Source organism: Rhinopithecus roxellana, chromosome 5, assembly GCF_007565055.1.
Source record: "Rhinopithecus roxellana isolate Shanxi Qingling chromosome 5, ASM756505v1, whole genome shotgun sequence".
Lineage (NCBI taxonomy): Eukaryota > Metazoa > Chordata > Mammalia > Primates > Cercopithecidae > Rhinopithecus > Rhinopithecus roxellana.
This window is the reverse complement of record NC_044553.1, coordinates 8,306,363-8,322,707: the sequence shown is the minus strand read 5'-3', so window position 1 is coordinate 8,322,707 and position 16,345 is coordinate 8,306,363. Positions and strand designations below refer to the sequence as shown.

The 16,345-nt window shown below is 41.2% G+C and overlaps 1 protein-coding gene across 7 annotated transcripts in view; it reads right to left on the bottom strand.

The window, feature by feature from the left end:
- The window catches only part of GNG2 (G protein subunit gamma 2), a 128,058-nt gene that overhangs the window by 49,477 nt on the left and 62,236 nt on the right, over positions 1 to 16,345 (bottom strand). The window contains exon 3 of one of the 7 annotated variants that reach the window (XM_030929893.1): positions 15,743 to 15,869. The exons of the other annotated variants lie outside the window; for them this stretch is intronic. Coding sequence (XP_030785753.1) covers positions 15,743 to 15,806 — 64 coding nt within the window. The 5' untranslated portion in view covers positions 15,807 to 15,869. The remainder of the gene's footprint in view (positions 1 to 15,742; positions 15,870 to 16,345) is intronic. 7 annotated transcript variants of the gene reach the window in all.

Sequence of the window (16,345 nt, the reverse complement as noted above, 5' to 3'; positions counted from 1 at the left end):
GAGACCAGTCCCCAGGTACCAAGAGCACTTCCAAGAAAGCAAAGGCTGTGAACTTGACTGACCTTACTTAATATATACCATGGAGTACACAGAGTTCTTAAATCTAAGTGTTTAGCAGGACCCAGACATATCTTGCAGAACCATCTATCCAAAACAGAAATCCCTTTAATATACTTTAATCACTTGTGATACAGGTTTAGAAAATTCCTCCCAAAGCATGGAGCCCAGAGTGGCACTGTGTTTTATTTAACAAGTTTGGTCCAGTTCTGGCAGCCCCTGGAGACTCATGAGAGGAAGGACTCTCCAGGATGGAGCTTGAGGATTTTTCTAGGAATTAGCAAGTTAGAAAAATGGCTCCTCTGCAAATTTATGCCACCAAGCCTTAAAGAGAGATTAAATACGAGGCATTTAAAAACCCACTGAACCTCGACTCGGATTTCGCAAATAAAAAACTTAAGGGACAGAGTGATTATATTAATTGCCTCAGAAAACACAGCTATCTCTCTCCTGCTCTCTCTCTGGCCATGTGACTTGCCTGCTCCCACTTCACCTTCCACTATGAGTAAAAGCTCCCTGCAGCCTCCCCAGAAGCCAAGCAGATGCCGGCGCCAGGCTTCCTACATGGCCTGTGAGCCAATTAAACCTCAAAGAAAGGAAAGAAAAAGAAAAGAAAAGAGAAAGAAAACATAGTCATAACACAGTGTCAGAACAAAGGACTTAAACCCAGGTTTAAGACACCTGGTTAGATACACTTTTTACTGTCTTGAATGTTTCTAACATTTTGCCATCTCCCCAAATTGGGAGCATCATTCAGGTTTAGGTTTCTCACTAAGTTGCCTTTCTTCCCTTCCAAATGTAGGGTCACTACTGGAGAAACCCTGTTAGGAGAATGGATGAGTGGGAGTGTGTGAAATAAAAATAATATCCTACTGTCCCTGGTGACCCCTCCCTTCCCTATGGTGATCACTACTCAATAGTGAGGCATTCTGATATATTAGGCTTAAACTGGGCTGGAATTTCCACCTTAGTTGTTATTTTTGTACACTGTTTTACAAAGACTAAAAAGCCTGCAAATTTGACTACAAAGGCTCCCTGATTAGTGTGTGAATGGTATTTGCTAAGCAGGTCTCTGCACTTTAATAAAATAGGTTTAATGTTGTACAAAGGGAGAAACAGATAATTGTGTGGATCTCCAGGGAGCTTTTAGAGGACAGCTCTTTTTTATAAATGTGGTATCTTGTGATGAAAATGTGAAGGGAAAGACAGAGGGGCATGGAAGTAGCAGAGACATGAAGATGCTTAATGAGCTGACAGTCCTGGCACCCCGAGGTCTGAACCGATGTTCACATAGAGGATGTGGGAGTCAGTGTGGGTGACACGGAGGGTACTGAATGCTGAGGCTGAAGGTCTGGCCTTGACTTTTAACTTTGCTGAGTGATCATGGATGAGTCATTTCCCCCTGGGTCTCAGTTTCCCCCTCTGTAAAGTGAGAGTGCTGAGGTAAACGACTGCTTGATTCCTTTCAAGTTCTTTGTGCCAGTTCAAGAGGTCAATTGTAGTTTTTTTTTTGTTTTTTTTTTTTGTTTTTTTTTTTGAAGAGTCTTGCTCTGTCACCCAGGCTGGAGTGCAGTGGCCAGATCTCAGCTCACTGCAAACTCCGCCTCCCGGGTTTACGCCATTCTCCTGCCTCAGCCTCCCGAGTAGCTGGGACTATAGGCGCCCGCCACCTCGCCCGGCTAGTTTTTTGTATTTTTTTAGTAGAGACGAGGTTTCACCGTGTTAGCCAGGATGGTCTCGATCTCCTGACCTCGTGATCCGCCCGCCTCGGCCTCCCAAAGTGCTGGGATTACAGGCTTGAGCCACCGCGCCTGGCCAATTGTAGTTTTATTCCTATCACTGCATCAGTGAGTCAGACAGTTCTGGGACTCTCTCAGTATAGTGAAGTTTCAGTCCATACTCCAAGATGAAATGTACAAGGATGAATATGCAGAAAAGCCCGAAGACCTGTAGGATCCCAGTTGGTTGGAAAGGGGATTTTAAGCTTTTCATTCTTGGGTGTCCATTTCCTGGCTTTCAGGATCACTCCCACTGTGCCCTGACACTAGCGATTCTTTTCCTCTAGCAGGACTTCCATCCACTGAGCCTAATGCCTTTCCTCCGGCCCTCAAAACCCTCATGCCCTCACATGCTGCTTTACCAGGCCTCGAGTCCGTGGCCTATCATGGAACCACTCCCTTTTAACTCAGCAATCCTGCCTCTTTCTTTCTCCATCATACTGGCTGATAAAATCCCCAATCCTGGTTGCATTCAACTCTAAACCTATTCGGGAGCAAATAGAGTGCAAAATAAACACACATCATGAGAGCTCGTCTCATTTAAAATTCACAGATATTAACTTCAAGTGGATCCTCAGTGCTATCCAGCTTTCCTTCCACATTTCCTGAGTCACCTCATGATTTTCACACCTTCCCTTCACTCCTCAGACCTTTGATACCTCCTCTCTCCTCATCCTCATTCTCAGCTGGTGAACTTGCTGCTTCTTTTGCTAAGAAAATGGCAGCAACAAGAAGAGAACGCCCATATTCTCCCATGACCAACTTACCTGCATCTCACTTCTGTCTGCATAAGCTCTGCCTTTTCTTCTTTTGTGGTGAATGAAAACTCCTGCCCCTGTCTCAGGGCAGCCCCTTCACTCAAGCAGTGGCTCTCATTTTCTTTCACTCACTAAAGGACTTGATTCTTGTAGTTTTTTCCTGGTCCTTTCTGGCATCATTAATTTTCCTCTCCACCTTATTGAAGCAATGCCACTGGCATATAAACATCTAAAATTATCTCCCATCTTAAAAAAATAAAAGCAACAACAACAACACAAATAAAAGCAACAACAACACAAATAAAACCTGTCCCTTGATTCTGCTTTCCCGTCCCAGCCAGTATCCTATTTTTCTGCTTTCCTTTATAGACAACTTGAAAGAGTTGCTATCCTTCCTGTGTCCACTTCCTCTTCTTCAATTATTTCTTATATCCACTACAAATAGTTTCCCCCAGTGCCTTTCCTGAAATGACATTTGTTCAAGTCACCAGCAAATCCAACTTCCAGTTGGCCAAATCCAATGATCACTTCTCAGTCCTAATCTTATTTGACCCCTGTCTTGGTTGGCTGTGGCTGCTGTAACAAATTTCCACAAGCTGATGGCTTCAAACGATGTAAGTTTATTCTATAACAGAAAAACTAGAGTTTGAAATCAGCTTCACTGAGCCAAAATCAAGGTGCCAGCAGAGCCATGCTCCTGCTAGAGGCTCTGGGGAAGAGTCCATTTCTTGCCTCTTCCAGCTTCTGATGGCTACTGACATTCTTTGACTTGTGGCCAATTTGCTCCAATCGCTGCTTCGGTGGTCACGTGACCTTTTCCTTGTCTGTTTGTCATCTCTGTCCTCTCTTATAAGGATACTTAGGACTGGATTTAGGTGCGCCCCCCATCTCCCCCGCCCCAGGATAATCTAGAATAACTGTTCCATATCCAGAGCTTTAACTTAATCCCATCTGCAAACATCCTTTTTCCTTATAGTTAACATTCACGGATACTAAGGATTAGGACCCGATACTTTAGAGACCATTTATTCAGGCTACTACAACCTCCCAGCAGTATTTAACACAGTGGATGGTTTCCTTTTTCTTAAAAAATGTTTTCACTTGACTTCAGTGATCTGTACTTTCTTGATTCTTTTACCAATCACAATTATTTTTATTTTATTAATTTATTTTAGAGACAGAGTCTCCCTCTGTCCCCCAGGCTGGAGTGCAGTGGTGCGATTATGGCTAACTGCAGCCTTGACCTACTGGGCTCAAGTGATCCTCCCATCTCCCAAGTAGCTGGGACCACAGGTGAAAGCCACTATACCCAGCCCAGCCACAATTCTATTTCCTGTTTCTCTGAGTTGTCTGACTATTTTAGATACCTCATAAAAGTGGAATCACACAGTATTTATCTTTTTCTGACTGGCTTATTTCACTTAGCATAATGTCTTCAAGGTTCACCCATGCTGTAGCATGTAAGAGGACTTCCTTCTTTAGAGGGCTAATAATCCATTGTGCATATATACCGCATTTTCTTTATTCATCCACTGATGGCCATCTGGGTTGCTTCCACCTCCTGGCTATTGTGAATAGTGGTGCCATGAACATGGCTGTGCAACTATCTCTTTGAGATCCTGCTTTCAATTCTTTTGATATATACCCAGAAGAGGCATTGCCGAATCATAAGTTAGTTCTATTTTTAACTTTTTTTTAAACTCCGTACTGTTTTCCAAAGCAGTTGAACCATTTTACGTTCTCACCAGCAGTTCCAATTTATCTGCATCCTCATCAACACTTGTTTTTTTTTTTTTTTTTTTTTTTTTTTTTTTCTCTCTTTTTGGATTCTTGTCTTGCTTTCCTGTCACTTCTTTCTCAGTCTCCCTTCTTGGTTTGATTCATTTCCTTGATCCCCAGGTCTCAGAATGTTTGCACTTCATTCGTATATGTTGACACTTACTCCCCTCAGTGATCTCATTCACTCTCATGGCTGTAAACACTTTCTCTTTGCTTATATCCCCCGATTTTGTATCTTAGTTACAAATCTTGGCTCTCACCTCTAGGCCCATATATCCACTGCCTACTCACCCTCTGTATGTGAATGAGCCCCTCTCACTTGACATGTCCCAAACCAAACTCTTCTATTCCAAACCTGCTCCTCCATAGTCTTTCCCATACAGCAGTCAACAGCAGCTCAATTTCTTCTGGTTGCTCAGATTAAAAACTTTGAGAGTCTTCTTACTGCTTCCTTTTGCTTCGCATCTCACCTCCAACCTACCAGCAAACCCCTGGACTCTTTCTTCAAAATATAATCAGAATCCAACCCCTTATCCTCGTTCTACTGCTATCACACTAGCCTGGCTATCTATATTTCTGTATTTCTTTTCTCTTTCTTTCCTGTTTTTTTGTTTTGTTTTGTTTTTCAGACAGAGTCTTGCTCTGTCACCCAGGTTGGAGTGCAAAGGCATGATCTTGGCTCACTGAAGTCTCCTGGGCTCAAGCAATCCTCCCACCTCAGCCTCCCCAGCAGCTGGGACTATAGGTGCATGCCACCACCATGTGTTGGTGCCATCCTCACAGTAATAAGTTCTCACTCTGAATTCAGGTGAGATCTGGTTGTGTAAAAGAGTGTGGGTGGGTCTCTCTCTCTCTCTCCCCACCCTCTCCCTCTTCCTCCCTCTCCCTTACTCTCTTTCTCTCTCTCCCTCTCTCTCTGATGTGCCTGCTCCCCCTTCACCTTCCACCATGATTGGAAGCTTCCTGAGCCCCTCACAAGAAGCAGATACTGGCACCATGCTTCCTTACAGCCTGCAGAAGCATGAGCCAATTAAACCTCTTTTCTGTATAAATTACCCCCACTCATGTACTTCTTTATAGCAAGGCAAGAATGGACTAACACAAGTGATACATTTGATAGTGAAAGGTCGCCTTCAAGGACTCATATTGTATCTTCCTGTTTTGGGGAAACACTTCTGAGGCAAACCAGAAACCGATTTTGCAGATGAAGAGACAACAGAGAGATTAGGTGACATGACCAAGGTCAAGGATGGTGACCAGAAGCCGAGTTTTGTTTCTCTGAGAACAAGAGCTTGCGCTAAGAAACCCTAGGAAACAAAGTCCTTTTTCACACTAGTTATTTCCTGTGAAAATGACTAGTTTCCTCTATAAAGTAGGGCCAAGGAGAGAGCTCTCATCTGAAATCATTTTGCTTTGATAGTGGGTATGGATTAGTCAGGCTGCTGGTTACTGTGTCCCTCCTCACCAAGAAATGTGGATGGGCCGGACAAGGCTTTTTTGTAGCTGGAATAAAGCAAAGCTGACGCTGGTAGGAGAAATTAGCATGTTCTGACTATATTTGTACAGTGTATTAACCAAATATGCCAAAAGCAGCACACACAAAGGAATCGGAAGACCAGCTCATGCCTGGTTAGGGCATCATTTGCTTGGCTGAGAGTTATTCAGTGTCACATGGCTTGAGGCTAACATGAACAGGCCACCTTACCGAGAGGGAGTGGTGATTGGTACTCTGCATAGAAACGCTATGGAATTTCTAGAGAGAGATGTTTTTATTGCCGGTGAACTTAAAATTAAGGTGATATATTTTTTTCTGGCTGACAAGAACAGATACTATCATCCTAGCAAATAGTTTTCTAGAGGCACTGAGTCTCCTATAAACATTTTCATCTAACTGTCTAACTGGCATCAGAGCAGCCCGCGCCACAACTGTTGCCAGCCTCTTCTCTCGACACCAGCCTCCTATCGTCCTTGTGTGTTCCACCCTACCAAGGGTAGAGGGATCAAGGAAGCTCCTGTGGCAAACGGATTCAGTTTTATCTCATCCTAAAAAAATAGTGTAATGTCATGAAAAATCAAGCCAAAACTGAGGAGGAAGGAGAGATAGACATGACTTTTAGTTTTAACACTTGTCTGTTCATTAACCCCACCCACGTCCAATCACTTCTGGCTTCAGGTACATACAGCTTATATTTATGACTAATGCCTGGTATTCTTTCTTTACCTTGGGCCTTGCTTGGAGGAGCAAATACTGCTGGAGCTGCTAGAGGGTTCTGTGATTTATGGATACCCATTTCAGAAACCCTGTGTGTCCTGAAAGGTTGCTTAGTGCTTCTTGATTCTCAGCATCCTCGCATTCTTTTCACTTCTGCAACAAATGTTAGATGAGTCACGCAGATATGAACTGCATCCACCATTGGGGGTAGATAGGAATGGGATGAACAGAAATGGTCTGTGGCCCCATTTCAGCAGCTATTTAAAATAGCTGGAAAGGGCCGGGCGCAGTGGCTCAAGCCTGTAATCCCAGCACTTTGGGAGGCCGAGACGGGCGGATCACGAGGTCAGGAGATCGAGACCATCCTGGCTAACACGGTGAAACCCCGTCTCTACTAAAAATACAAAAAAAAAAAAAACTAGCCGGGCAAGGTGGTGGGCGCCTGTAGTCCCAGCTACTCGGGAGGCTGAGGCAGGAGAATGGCGTAAACCCGGGAGGCGGAGCTTACAGTGAGCTGAGATCTGGCCACTGCACTCCAGTCCGGGCGACAGAGCGAGACTCCGCCTCAAAAAAAAAATAAAAAATAAAATAAAATAAAATAGCTGGAAAGGAAACAACAAGCAGCCCTGTATCTAAGCCAGGTTACTTGCTGGCTGGCCCTTTAACTGAGGTAACTCCTGATTAAGTAAATGAGTCTGATTCATTTTACAGAGGTCTAATTAATACTTTACCACTACAGAGTCACGTCAAATTCCCAGGATTGGCCCTACAAATCCTAAGGTCAGGATTTCTCAGTTTCTTGGGAAATACTTCTTATTCCTGAGCTTCACACATAGATAAACGACAGAACAGAATCTTTAATAAAAGTCTTAAAAAATGCCTAATGTTAGAGTTTGGTGAGAACAAAGAAAGCACATCATTTATTATAGACTACAGCTTAGTTCTCACTAGTTATTGTGATGGTATGGAGGCTAGAAAAAGGCAAACACCCAGCCAGGTACGGCGGCTCACGCCTGTAAATCACAGAACCCTCTAGCAGCTCCAGCAGTATTTGCTCCTCCAAGCAAGGCCCAAGGTAAAGAAAGAATACCAGGCATTAGTCATAAATATAAGCTGTATGTACCTGAAGCCAGAAGTGATTGGACGTGGGTGGGGTTAATGAACAGACAAGTGTTAAAACTAAAAGTCATGTCTATGTCTCCTTCCTCCTCAGTTTTGGCTTGATTTTTCATGACGTTACAGTATTTTTTTAGGATGAGATAAAATTGAATCCGTTTGCCACAGGAGCTTCCTTGATCCCTCTACCCTTGGTAGGGTGGAACACAAAAGGACGATACGACGCTGGCGTCGACAGAAGAGGCTGGCAACAGTTGTGGCGTCAGCTGCTCTGATGCCAGTTAGACAGATAAATGAAAATGTTTATAGGAGACTCAGTGCCTCTAGAAAACTATTTGCTAGGATGATAGTATCTGTTCTCGTCAGCCAGAAGAAAATATCTCACCTTAATTTTAAGTTCACTGGTAATAAAAACATCTATTTATAGAAATTACAGGTGTGAGCCACTGTGCCTGTAATTTCCAGCCCTTTGGGAGGCCAGGCGGGCAGATCACAAGGTCAGGAGTTCAAGACCAGCCTGGCCAGCATGGAGAAACCCCGTCTCTACTAAAAATACAAAAGAAAATTAGCTGGCGTGGTGGTGCGTGCCTGTAATCCCAGCTATTGGGAGGCTGAGGCAGGAGAATTGCTTGAACCCAGGAGGCAGAGGTTGCAGTCAGCCATGATCTTGCCACTGTAGTCGAGCCTAGAGGATGGAGCGAGACTCTGTCTCCAAAAAAAAAAAAAAAAGAGAGAGAGAGAGAGAGAGAGAGAGAGAGAGAAAGGCGAACACCCAATAGAGACTTCAGAGGAGACTTGTTCTAGGAAATGTTTTGGAGTCATGACGAAAACCTCAGGATTTTAATTACACAAGGGGATCAGCTCATGTTTTCTTCTCGTTTGCAAAAAAACAAACAAACAAACAAACAAAACAATAAACCACCAGAAGACTTTATTTTAAAAACTTTCAGCCTTCCTTTACATAACAGATCACTTTCTAAACATCTAGGTGGCCTTATTTAATCTAACTGGGCAATTGAACAGAAACCCTGCCAGCCCTCTGGGCCTACTTTCCTTTCAGATCTCAGTGTCATCAAGAGATTTCAGGCTTGCCTATTTAATGTACCAGGCAGTGCTTGGAGCTAGGGATAAAACAGTGAACCAGGCACAGTCCCTATTTTTAGGAAGCTTACACTCTAAAGGTAAAGACAGACCCATAAATACAGAATTTCAACATGGTGTGATTTGTACTAAGGCAGGCCCCAGGGTATGGTGGAAACACCTAGAAGAGGCATTTTTTTTTCCAGACTGAAAGAAAATTTTAGTTTATAGTACTTATGTGAAATACAGCAATCTGTTATATTGAATAAGAATTTTTCTCTAGCTAATAAATACAAAGCTCAGTGCACTCCCTCAGTTAGCAAGGAAGTGATATAAATTCATTTTTGATCCTTGGCTATCTGATGGAGATAAACTGGAATCAGAATTTGAAACAATGAAATCAAGAATCAGACCTGCCTGATTTTGAGGTCTCATGTTTTTATTGTTATTCACCCAAAGGATCTTAATTGAAGTAGACCCACTGAGTGAATAACAGTAAATAACATGAGACTTCAAAAGACCTGACTTTTGAGTAAATAACATGAGATCCTGACTTACAAAATAAAACGTGAATTGGAAGAATTTTAATACTACTAAATGAGAGAATGGGATCAGAGTAACGAAATGTGATGACTGTAATCCAAAATGACATCGGTTTCGGGTAAGTAATAGAAATTTGATCCCAGACAAAATTATTTATCATGTTGCTGGACTGACTGTCCACTTAAATGAAATTATCTGACCAGATGGAACTGCCAATGGCGGGGAAAGACAAAACATTGTTGTAGGGCTTTCTCCTTAGTTCAACTAAAAACGGGGTCCTTGTCACACAACCATGAAAAATTAGGCTTGCGGACACTTTGAAGGGTGAGAAGGACAGGGTGTGTTGGGTGAAAAGAAAAAAAAGGGAAAGAGAGACTCTTAGCAAAGTCATAGTCCTGCTAGGAGGCTTTCACGCTCAGAGACCGAATCCCAGGTTCCACCCACAACAGGAGAGACCAGGCTCCTCCCCCCAGCAAAATAGCGCCAACTTCCTGAGGCTCCACCCCAGCGTGCACTCGGCCCAGTGCGCAGGCCGGTCGGGGATTCTAGGGGAAGGTCTTTACGCTTGGCTGTCTCAACCTGAGAAGGCAAGGGCAAGTATCAAGGTCATTTTGGGTTTCTCACGGCGTGCTGAGCACCAAACAGGTGGCCTCTGTTCCTGGCCATCCTACTCTGACTGCTGAAAAAAATTAGTCCAAAACTCATTCCACAGTCAGATATAAACTCTGTTTTTTTTTTTTTTTTTTTTTTTTTTTAAATTACACAGGAGTCTACTTTTGTCCATAGTTTCTATGACTTGTTTAGAAGGGAAGAGATGGAATATTTGTGAAAGTTAAGATCTAAAATCAGCTTTTTGCTTTGTTCTTCATGACTTTTTTTTTCCCTAAATAAACTTAAATGTTCCTTGGTGAAGCTTGGTGTTAGAAGCAAACATAAAGTCAAACTGACGATTTCAGGAGACTTCAGAAGACAGAAAAATGACATCATCAGATTGAGAACTCATTAAATAATGTTTCTTTAAAAAAAGTGGACTCTTTTAAAAAAAATGGACACTTTACCTTCTCAATGTCCCTAGACCTCTGTTTTCTCAGTCATCTATTCAGCTTAAAAAAAAAATTAAACACAAAAACAACTGATCACTTCCTTGGAGCCTTTTTCTCTTTGGCCCTACTTCATCCTCACCTCTCCAAGTATATTTAAGACTTCAGGCCAGGTGTGGCGGCTCACACCTGTAATCCCAGCACTTAGAGAGGCAGAGGTGGGTGAATCACTTGAGGCCAGGAGTTTGAGACCAGCCTGGCCAACATGGTGAAATCCCATCTCTACTAAAAAAAAAAAATTACAAAAATTAGCCAGGCATAGTGGTACATGCCTATAATCCCAGTTGCTCAGGAGGCTGAGGCACAAGAGTCACTTGAACCTGGGAGGTGGAGGTTGCAGTAAGCTGAGATCATGCCACTGCACTCCAGCCTGGGTGATGGAGTGAGACCCTGTCTCAAAAAATAAAATAAAATAAAGGACTTCAATGTCAAGTCTTGCATAGGATAATTTGAGCAGCAGGCCCCCAAGAAGGCATCATCCTCTGATTTTCAGAGGAGCAGATTCTGAGCGTTTCCTATCTTGTGCACATTTTAATTATCTTTACCTACAATGGCTATACCATAGGTTGGGAAGAGGTTAGCCTCAAAGAGGCCCAGAATCTATTCAGGTCTATTGTCACCTGGATCCTCTGCCATATACTAACTGGTCAAGTTACTTCAACATCCAGTCTCAGGTTTTCAACTGTAAAATGGGAGCATTTTTGAAAAATTTTTAACTGACATGTATTATATGTTATATTGTATATGTTAATTGTATTGTATTATATTAATTACATAATATAATTGGATATAATAATTCATGGGGTACACAGTGATGTTTTCATACATGTATACAATATTCAATGATCAAATCAGGGTAATTAGCATATCCATCACCTCAAACATTTATCACTTCTTTGCATTGTGAACATTCAAAAATCCTCTCTTGTAGCTATTTGAAAATACAAAATCAGTCATTGTGAACTTTAGTTACCCTACAGTGCTATAGAACACTTGAAGTTAACCCTCCTATCTAGCTGTGATTTTGAATCCTTTATAAAATGAGAGTTAAAGAATATACTTCTTAGGGTTACTGTGGTGATAAAAGAAGATGGTTCATGTCCAGTGCTTAGAATAGTGACCTGTACACAATGCAAGCTTAACAACTGCTGTGTGTTATTAGGATGATGAACACAAGAGCAGAGATGACAGGCAGCATTGTTAGACGTGCTCGAGAACAGGATATTTTCTAGATGCTAAGTGAGACCAGTGTTTACCTCCAATTATTCACACTTTCAGTAGATCCTGGCTTTGGAAAATGCCATGCGCAGAACCGTAGTATAGTAGTACTGTGTCTCAGTCTATGTATTGCGGCTTGCCTAACAATTTAAGATGAATCTCATCATGGACTTTTCTCCTTAGAGCAACTTAGGTTGTCAGGGGCTGTTTCTTTCTCAAAGTTCCTCTGCTGAATCGCAGAGCAGAAGTTTGTTGTGGCATTGACTCTCTTCCTCTTCCTTTTTGCCTCTGACCTGCAGTATTATACCTTCAAACAGCAAAGACTCTCACTTTGGCCCAAAGACTCTCACATATAGGCCTAATCTTCCTAAATGTTTTATATTTCAAAATTACCTGTCCCATCCCATTCTTCTCTATTAACTAACCTCAACTCAAATGAATAAGCCTGATGATGTACTACTAATTTCAAGTAAAATGATTGGTAGTGATGACTGATATATAAATAGTACTTCATAATTTAATAGGGGTCTTCCACGTATAGTCTGCCATTTTGACTTCATAGCTATTATGTGGTATCTAGGTGGGTGTTATCATTCCTATTTTCAGATTAAGAAACTGGGGCTCAAGTGAATTAACTGGCTTGCTCTAGTCTACAAAACTGTTAAGGAACCTCAGTTAGGAACCCAAAGGTGCTTCTGTGGTCTATGAAGCCAACCTCAATATGATGTTAGTTCCTTAAAGTAATTCATAAGGTATGAATGACCAATAGCTTAAGCCTATCAAGAAATATGCACATTTAAAAAGAGACCTGGAAAGGATCATAATTTTATAACTACAGAATGAAGGCTGGGTAGGAAGCAGGAATTCTAGTATCTCTGAGCAGAGAATCTTTCTGATTTTTGTTGCCCATTCCTGCTGACCTGCATGCTCAGCCCTAGGCAGAGGTGTCCCAGAGTCTGTTGAAGCTGAGAGAAGAGTCCACCCCTACCCCAGAGAATCTGGGATCCTTTCCTGTCCAAGCAAGGGTTGTATTCCATTTTATCTTAAATTCATATACATTTTATATTCCATTCCATGTCTATATACATATTTTTTAAATAAAGTGAAACTTTTACCATAATTATCTTGGCACATGGTGGCAATTTCTCCATTTAAGAAAGTGCTAAGATAGTATGAAATCCATTTAAGGTCTGCCAAACAAATATTTATTTACTTAAATCAAAATCAAGAACATATGCGTGTATATATATATATACACACACGCACACATATTTACCAATACAGAATATAAAAATATAAACATGTATACATATATTTGTGTATGTATGGGGAAAAGTGAACACTAACCATCCAATTTCACAGTTTCAAAAAATGTGAATCTCTACACCAACCCTCTCTTAACCTCCACAGTTCAAATCCAAATCTCAAACTTTCTGATTGAATTTGCTTACCCCTATGTAATTCTAACTTAAGACCTAAGACCAAAAAGGAATCCTCTTTGAAATGCTCCCTTCTCACTCTGGGCACCATCTTGAAGGTTCCAACAGAAACGGCAACACATCAGCTTACCATGGCAGCAAGTCGCCAGCCCACAAGAGAAAAAAGCTTTAGACAGGCTCCAAGCATTTCCTGCTTAATGCCTATTATTTTCTCTGCTCAGTTGTCATTTTTAAATAAGGGTATTTTGTGAAAAACAAAACCACCCTGTACATGGGAAACCATAAAGAAAGTTATTTGCCAGAAAGAACTGCCTTGCTAACAAAACATATGTTGGCATGTTTAAAGACAGAGCTCCTGGGGCTGCCTTGAGTAAGTCTTGCTGAAAGTGTCTGCATGGCATTATACACAAGGCTTTCCCTTCTTCTCTGCCCTCACCCTGCAGCCTTGGAAATTTGCAGTTGCAATCTTTGACTGGACTCTATTGAGACTTTCCACCCCCGGCTGCTCAGGAAACACATACCAGCAAACAGAATGAAAGGGCCTTTTATAACTAGGAGTCCGTTATGTCTTAAACAGACTCCCACAGAAAGACTCTTTTGTTTCTTACTCTTTAGGAAAAACTGAGCTCCTTCTGAAAAGTCTTTGGAGAGGGAGGAGAAACCCAAGACAGGGAGAAGGCTCAAGGGAGGAAGATAGGAGGCTAGGGACAAAGGAGGGGCAGTGGAAATTGTCAGAAAGGTTGAACTCTACTTTTCTAAGGCAAAAGTGACAGTGTTGGATGGCCGCTGATAGGGGTAGAGGCCAGGGTGTGGTTGTCAGGGCTAAGAGAAGAGCTGGCTGCTACTATCCCTTGGAGTCTTCCCCCTCACCAACTACCACCATCCCCAAAAGACGGAGTCATCCATAGCGAAAAACACTGAGAGACTCTAGTGCTCTGGTCTCCAGAAAAGTTTCAGGAAACTAGATTTTTGCTAAGTAAACTTAAGTTCTTGTCTTTCTCTTCTCCTTTTCCTTTTATCTAAAAAGCTACATTTTCTGTTTTACAAGATCCACAAACAGTTTCTTTCCCATGATAGTATCCTAGTTTCTCGCAGAAAAAGTAGTTTCTTCTCTTTTATAAGAAAGTATAATCTCCATTATTTCAGCCATCCCCAAATCACAGTAGTCTGAATTGTCAGAGTTTTAGCTGTCAGAGGATTACATAAACACGCCTATACACACAGAACATGGAAGAAATGTAAAAGTCTTACTAATTCTTTATTAAACATTTAATAACCATTTGTCATAATATAACTGAGTCCAGGCAGTATCATTTATGAAGAAAATGCTAAAGAAAATGGTGTGAAGGAACAAAATGATAGAGTTTTAGAGATTGGATGTGTTAAGAAATGAAGAGAAAATGATGCTGTTTATTGCAAATCTGTATGGGTTTAATTAAAACAGAATCTCTATGATACAGTAAGTCAACTGAAGTTAATGCTTATACATTTTTAATGAATTTTTTCATAATTTGAAAAATCCTTTTCAAGTTTAATTTATGAGGTCTCATGTTGCTTAAGCAGAGCAAAAACCCATTGGCATAAGAGAATCTACCTCTCAGCCTCTGAAATAATGGCATCGATTTCTCCTGTTTTGTTGTCCTGGCCACAGGTGTGAAGGCATTATGAAGAAAGCACTAGTTCAATATCCTGTGTGCACCCTATCCTCAGGGGCTTAATTACCTGCCTGTGTCCTAAGGAAGAAGTGGGTATGAAATAAAGCATTCTATGGTTTGAGCCTTCTTCCAACAATAAAAAGTTGTGCTTTAAAACATGCCTAACACAAAGCGAGGTTTGGTAAGAATTGTGGAAATGTCAGTTATTGGTTCCCATACAATATTTTGTTTATATGTTCACTCCAGGGTCTCGAGTATTCTGCCTCTACAGGAGTCCAGTCCTTAGAAGAGGTGACCTTCTTTCAGGGAATAGTAATAGCAGTTAACACTTCTTACATACCATGAGGCAGGCACTAAGTACTTTACTAGATTAATTCACTGAATTCTCGCAACACTATGAGGTGCAAACTATTTTATCTTCCATCTTACAGTTTTGGAACAGGATGCACAGGGAAGTTAAGAAATGTACTTAGTTACATTGTTGGCAGGTGACAGAGCTGGGATTTCACTCCTCACAATCTGGTTCCCGAGTCTGTACATTTTTTCACTATATGATACAGGCTTTTAGGACACTGAATATAAAAGGACTTCAGAGATGACCTCATCTTAATTCTCTAATTTTATAGGAGAAAGAATGAGATTCAATGAAGTTAAGTGACTTATTCAGAGAAATATGGTGACTTCTTGGCAATGTTTGCAGCAGAACCAATATCACTCTAATCCTAATGAAATGTATAGATACCGCACCCTTCACCCCACCCAAAGAACTCAGGTTCTCCTAAGCAGCCCAGCTCCCATGTTTCCATGGCCCCAACAGTTGCAATTTATCGGGGCTAAGGAAATTTACGATGTCTTGGTTGAGAAAGATCAATACCTATACTGGCAGTAACACAGGTAAAATTCATGGTGAAGGCATCTTTCACTGCCTACATAGTATGAAACAGAAAGACAGAATAAGAACCATTCAAGGAACATTATTCTAAGAGCTCAAAATCTCTGATGCTCACCTGGACCTTTCCATTTATAAATTCTCTCCAAAGTCAGTCTTTCCAATTGTATCTCATGTTTCATGGCTTTCTGTTCCTATTGTTCAGAGTACTTCTGTATCATAATTTGTAATTCTGCCTTCTGTATCTGTAAAGTCAACCAACCATAGATTGAAAATATTTGGAAAAAATGGGTGGTTATATCTGTACTGAATATGTACAGACTGTTCTTTCTTGTAATTATTTTCTAAAACTATAGTATAACAACTATTTACTTATATTGTATTAGGTATTATAAGTATTATAATTATATTGTATTAGATATTATGAGTAATCTAGAGATGATTTAAAGTATAGGGGAGGGTTTGTATAAGTTACATGCAAATACGGTTGTCCCTTGATATCTTCAGGGGATTGGTTTCAGGACCCCTGTAGATACCAAAATCTGAGGATGCTCAAGTCTTGCAGTCAGTCCTGTGTTAGTTGCAAACATGGTCCTTAGTATCTGCAGGTTCTACATCCCACAAACACCATATTTTTGATCCAAGGTTGGTTGAATTCTCAGATGCAGAACCCACAGATACAAAGGGCCAACTCTACAACATCATTTTATACAAGGGACTT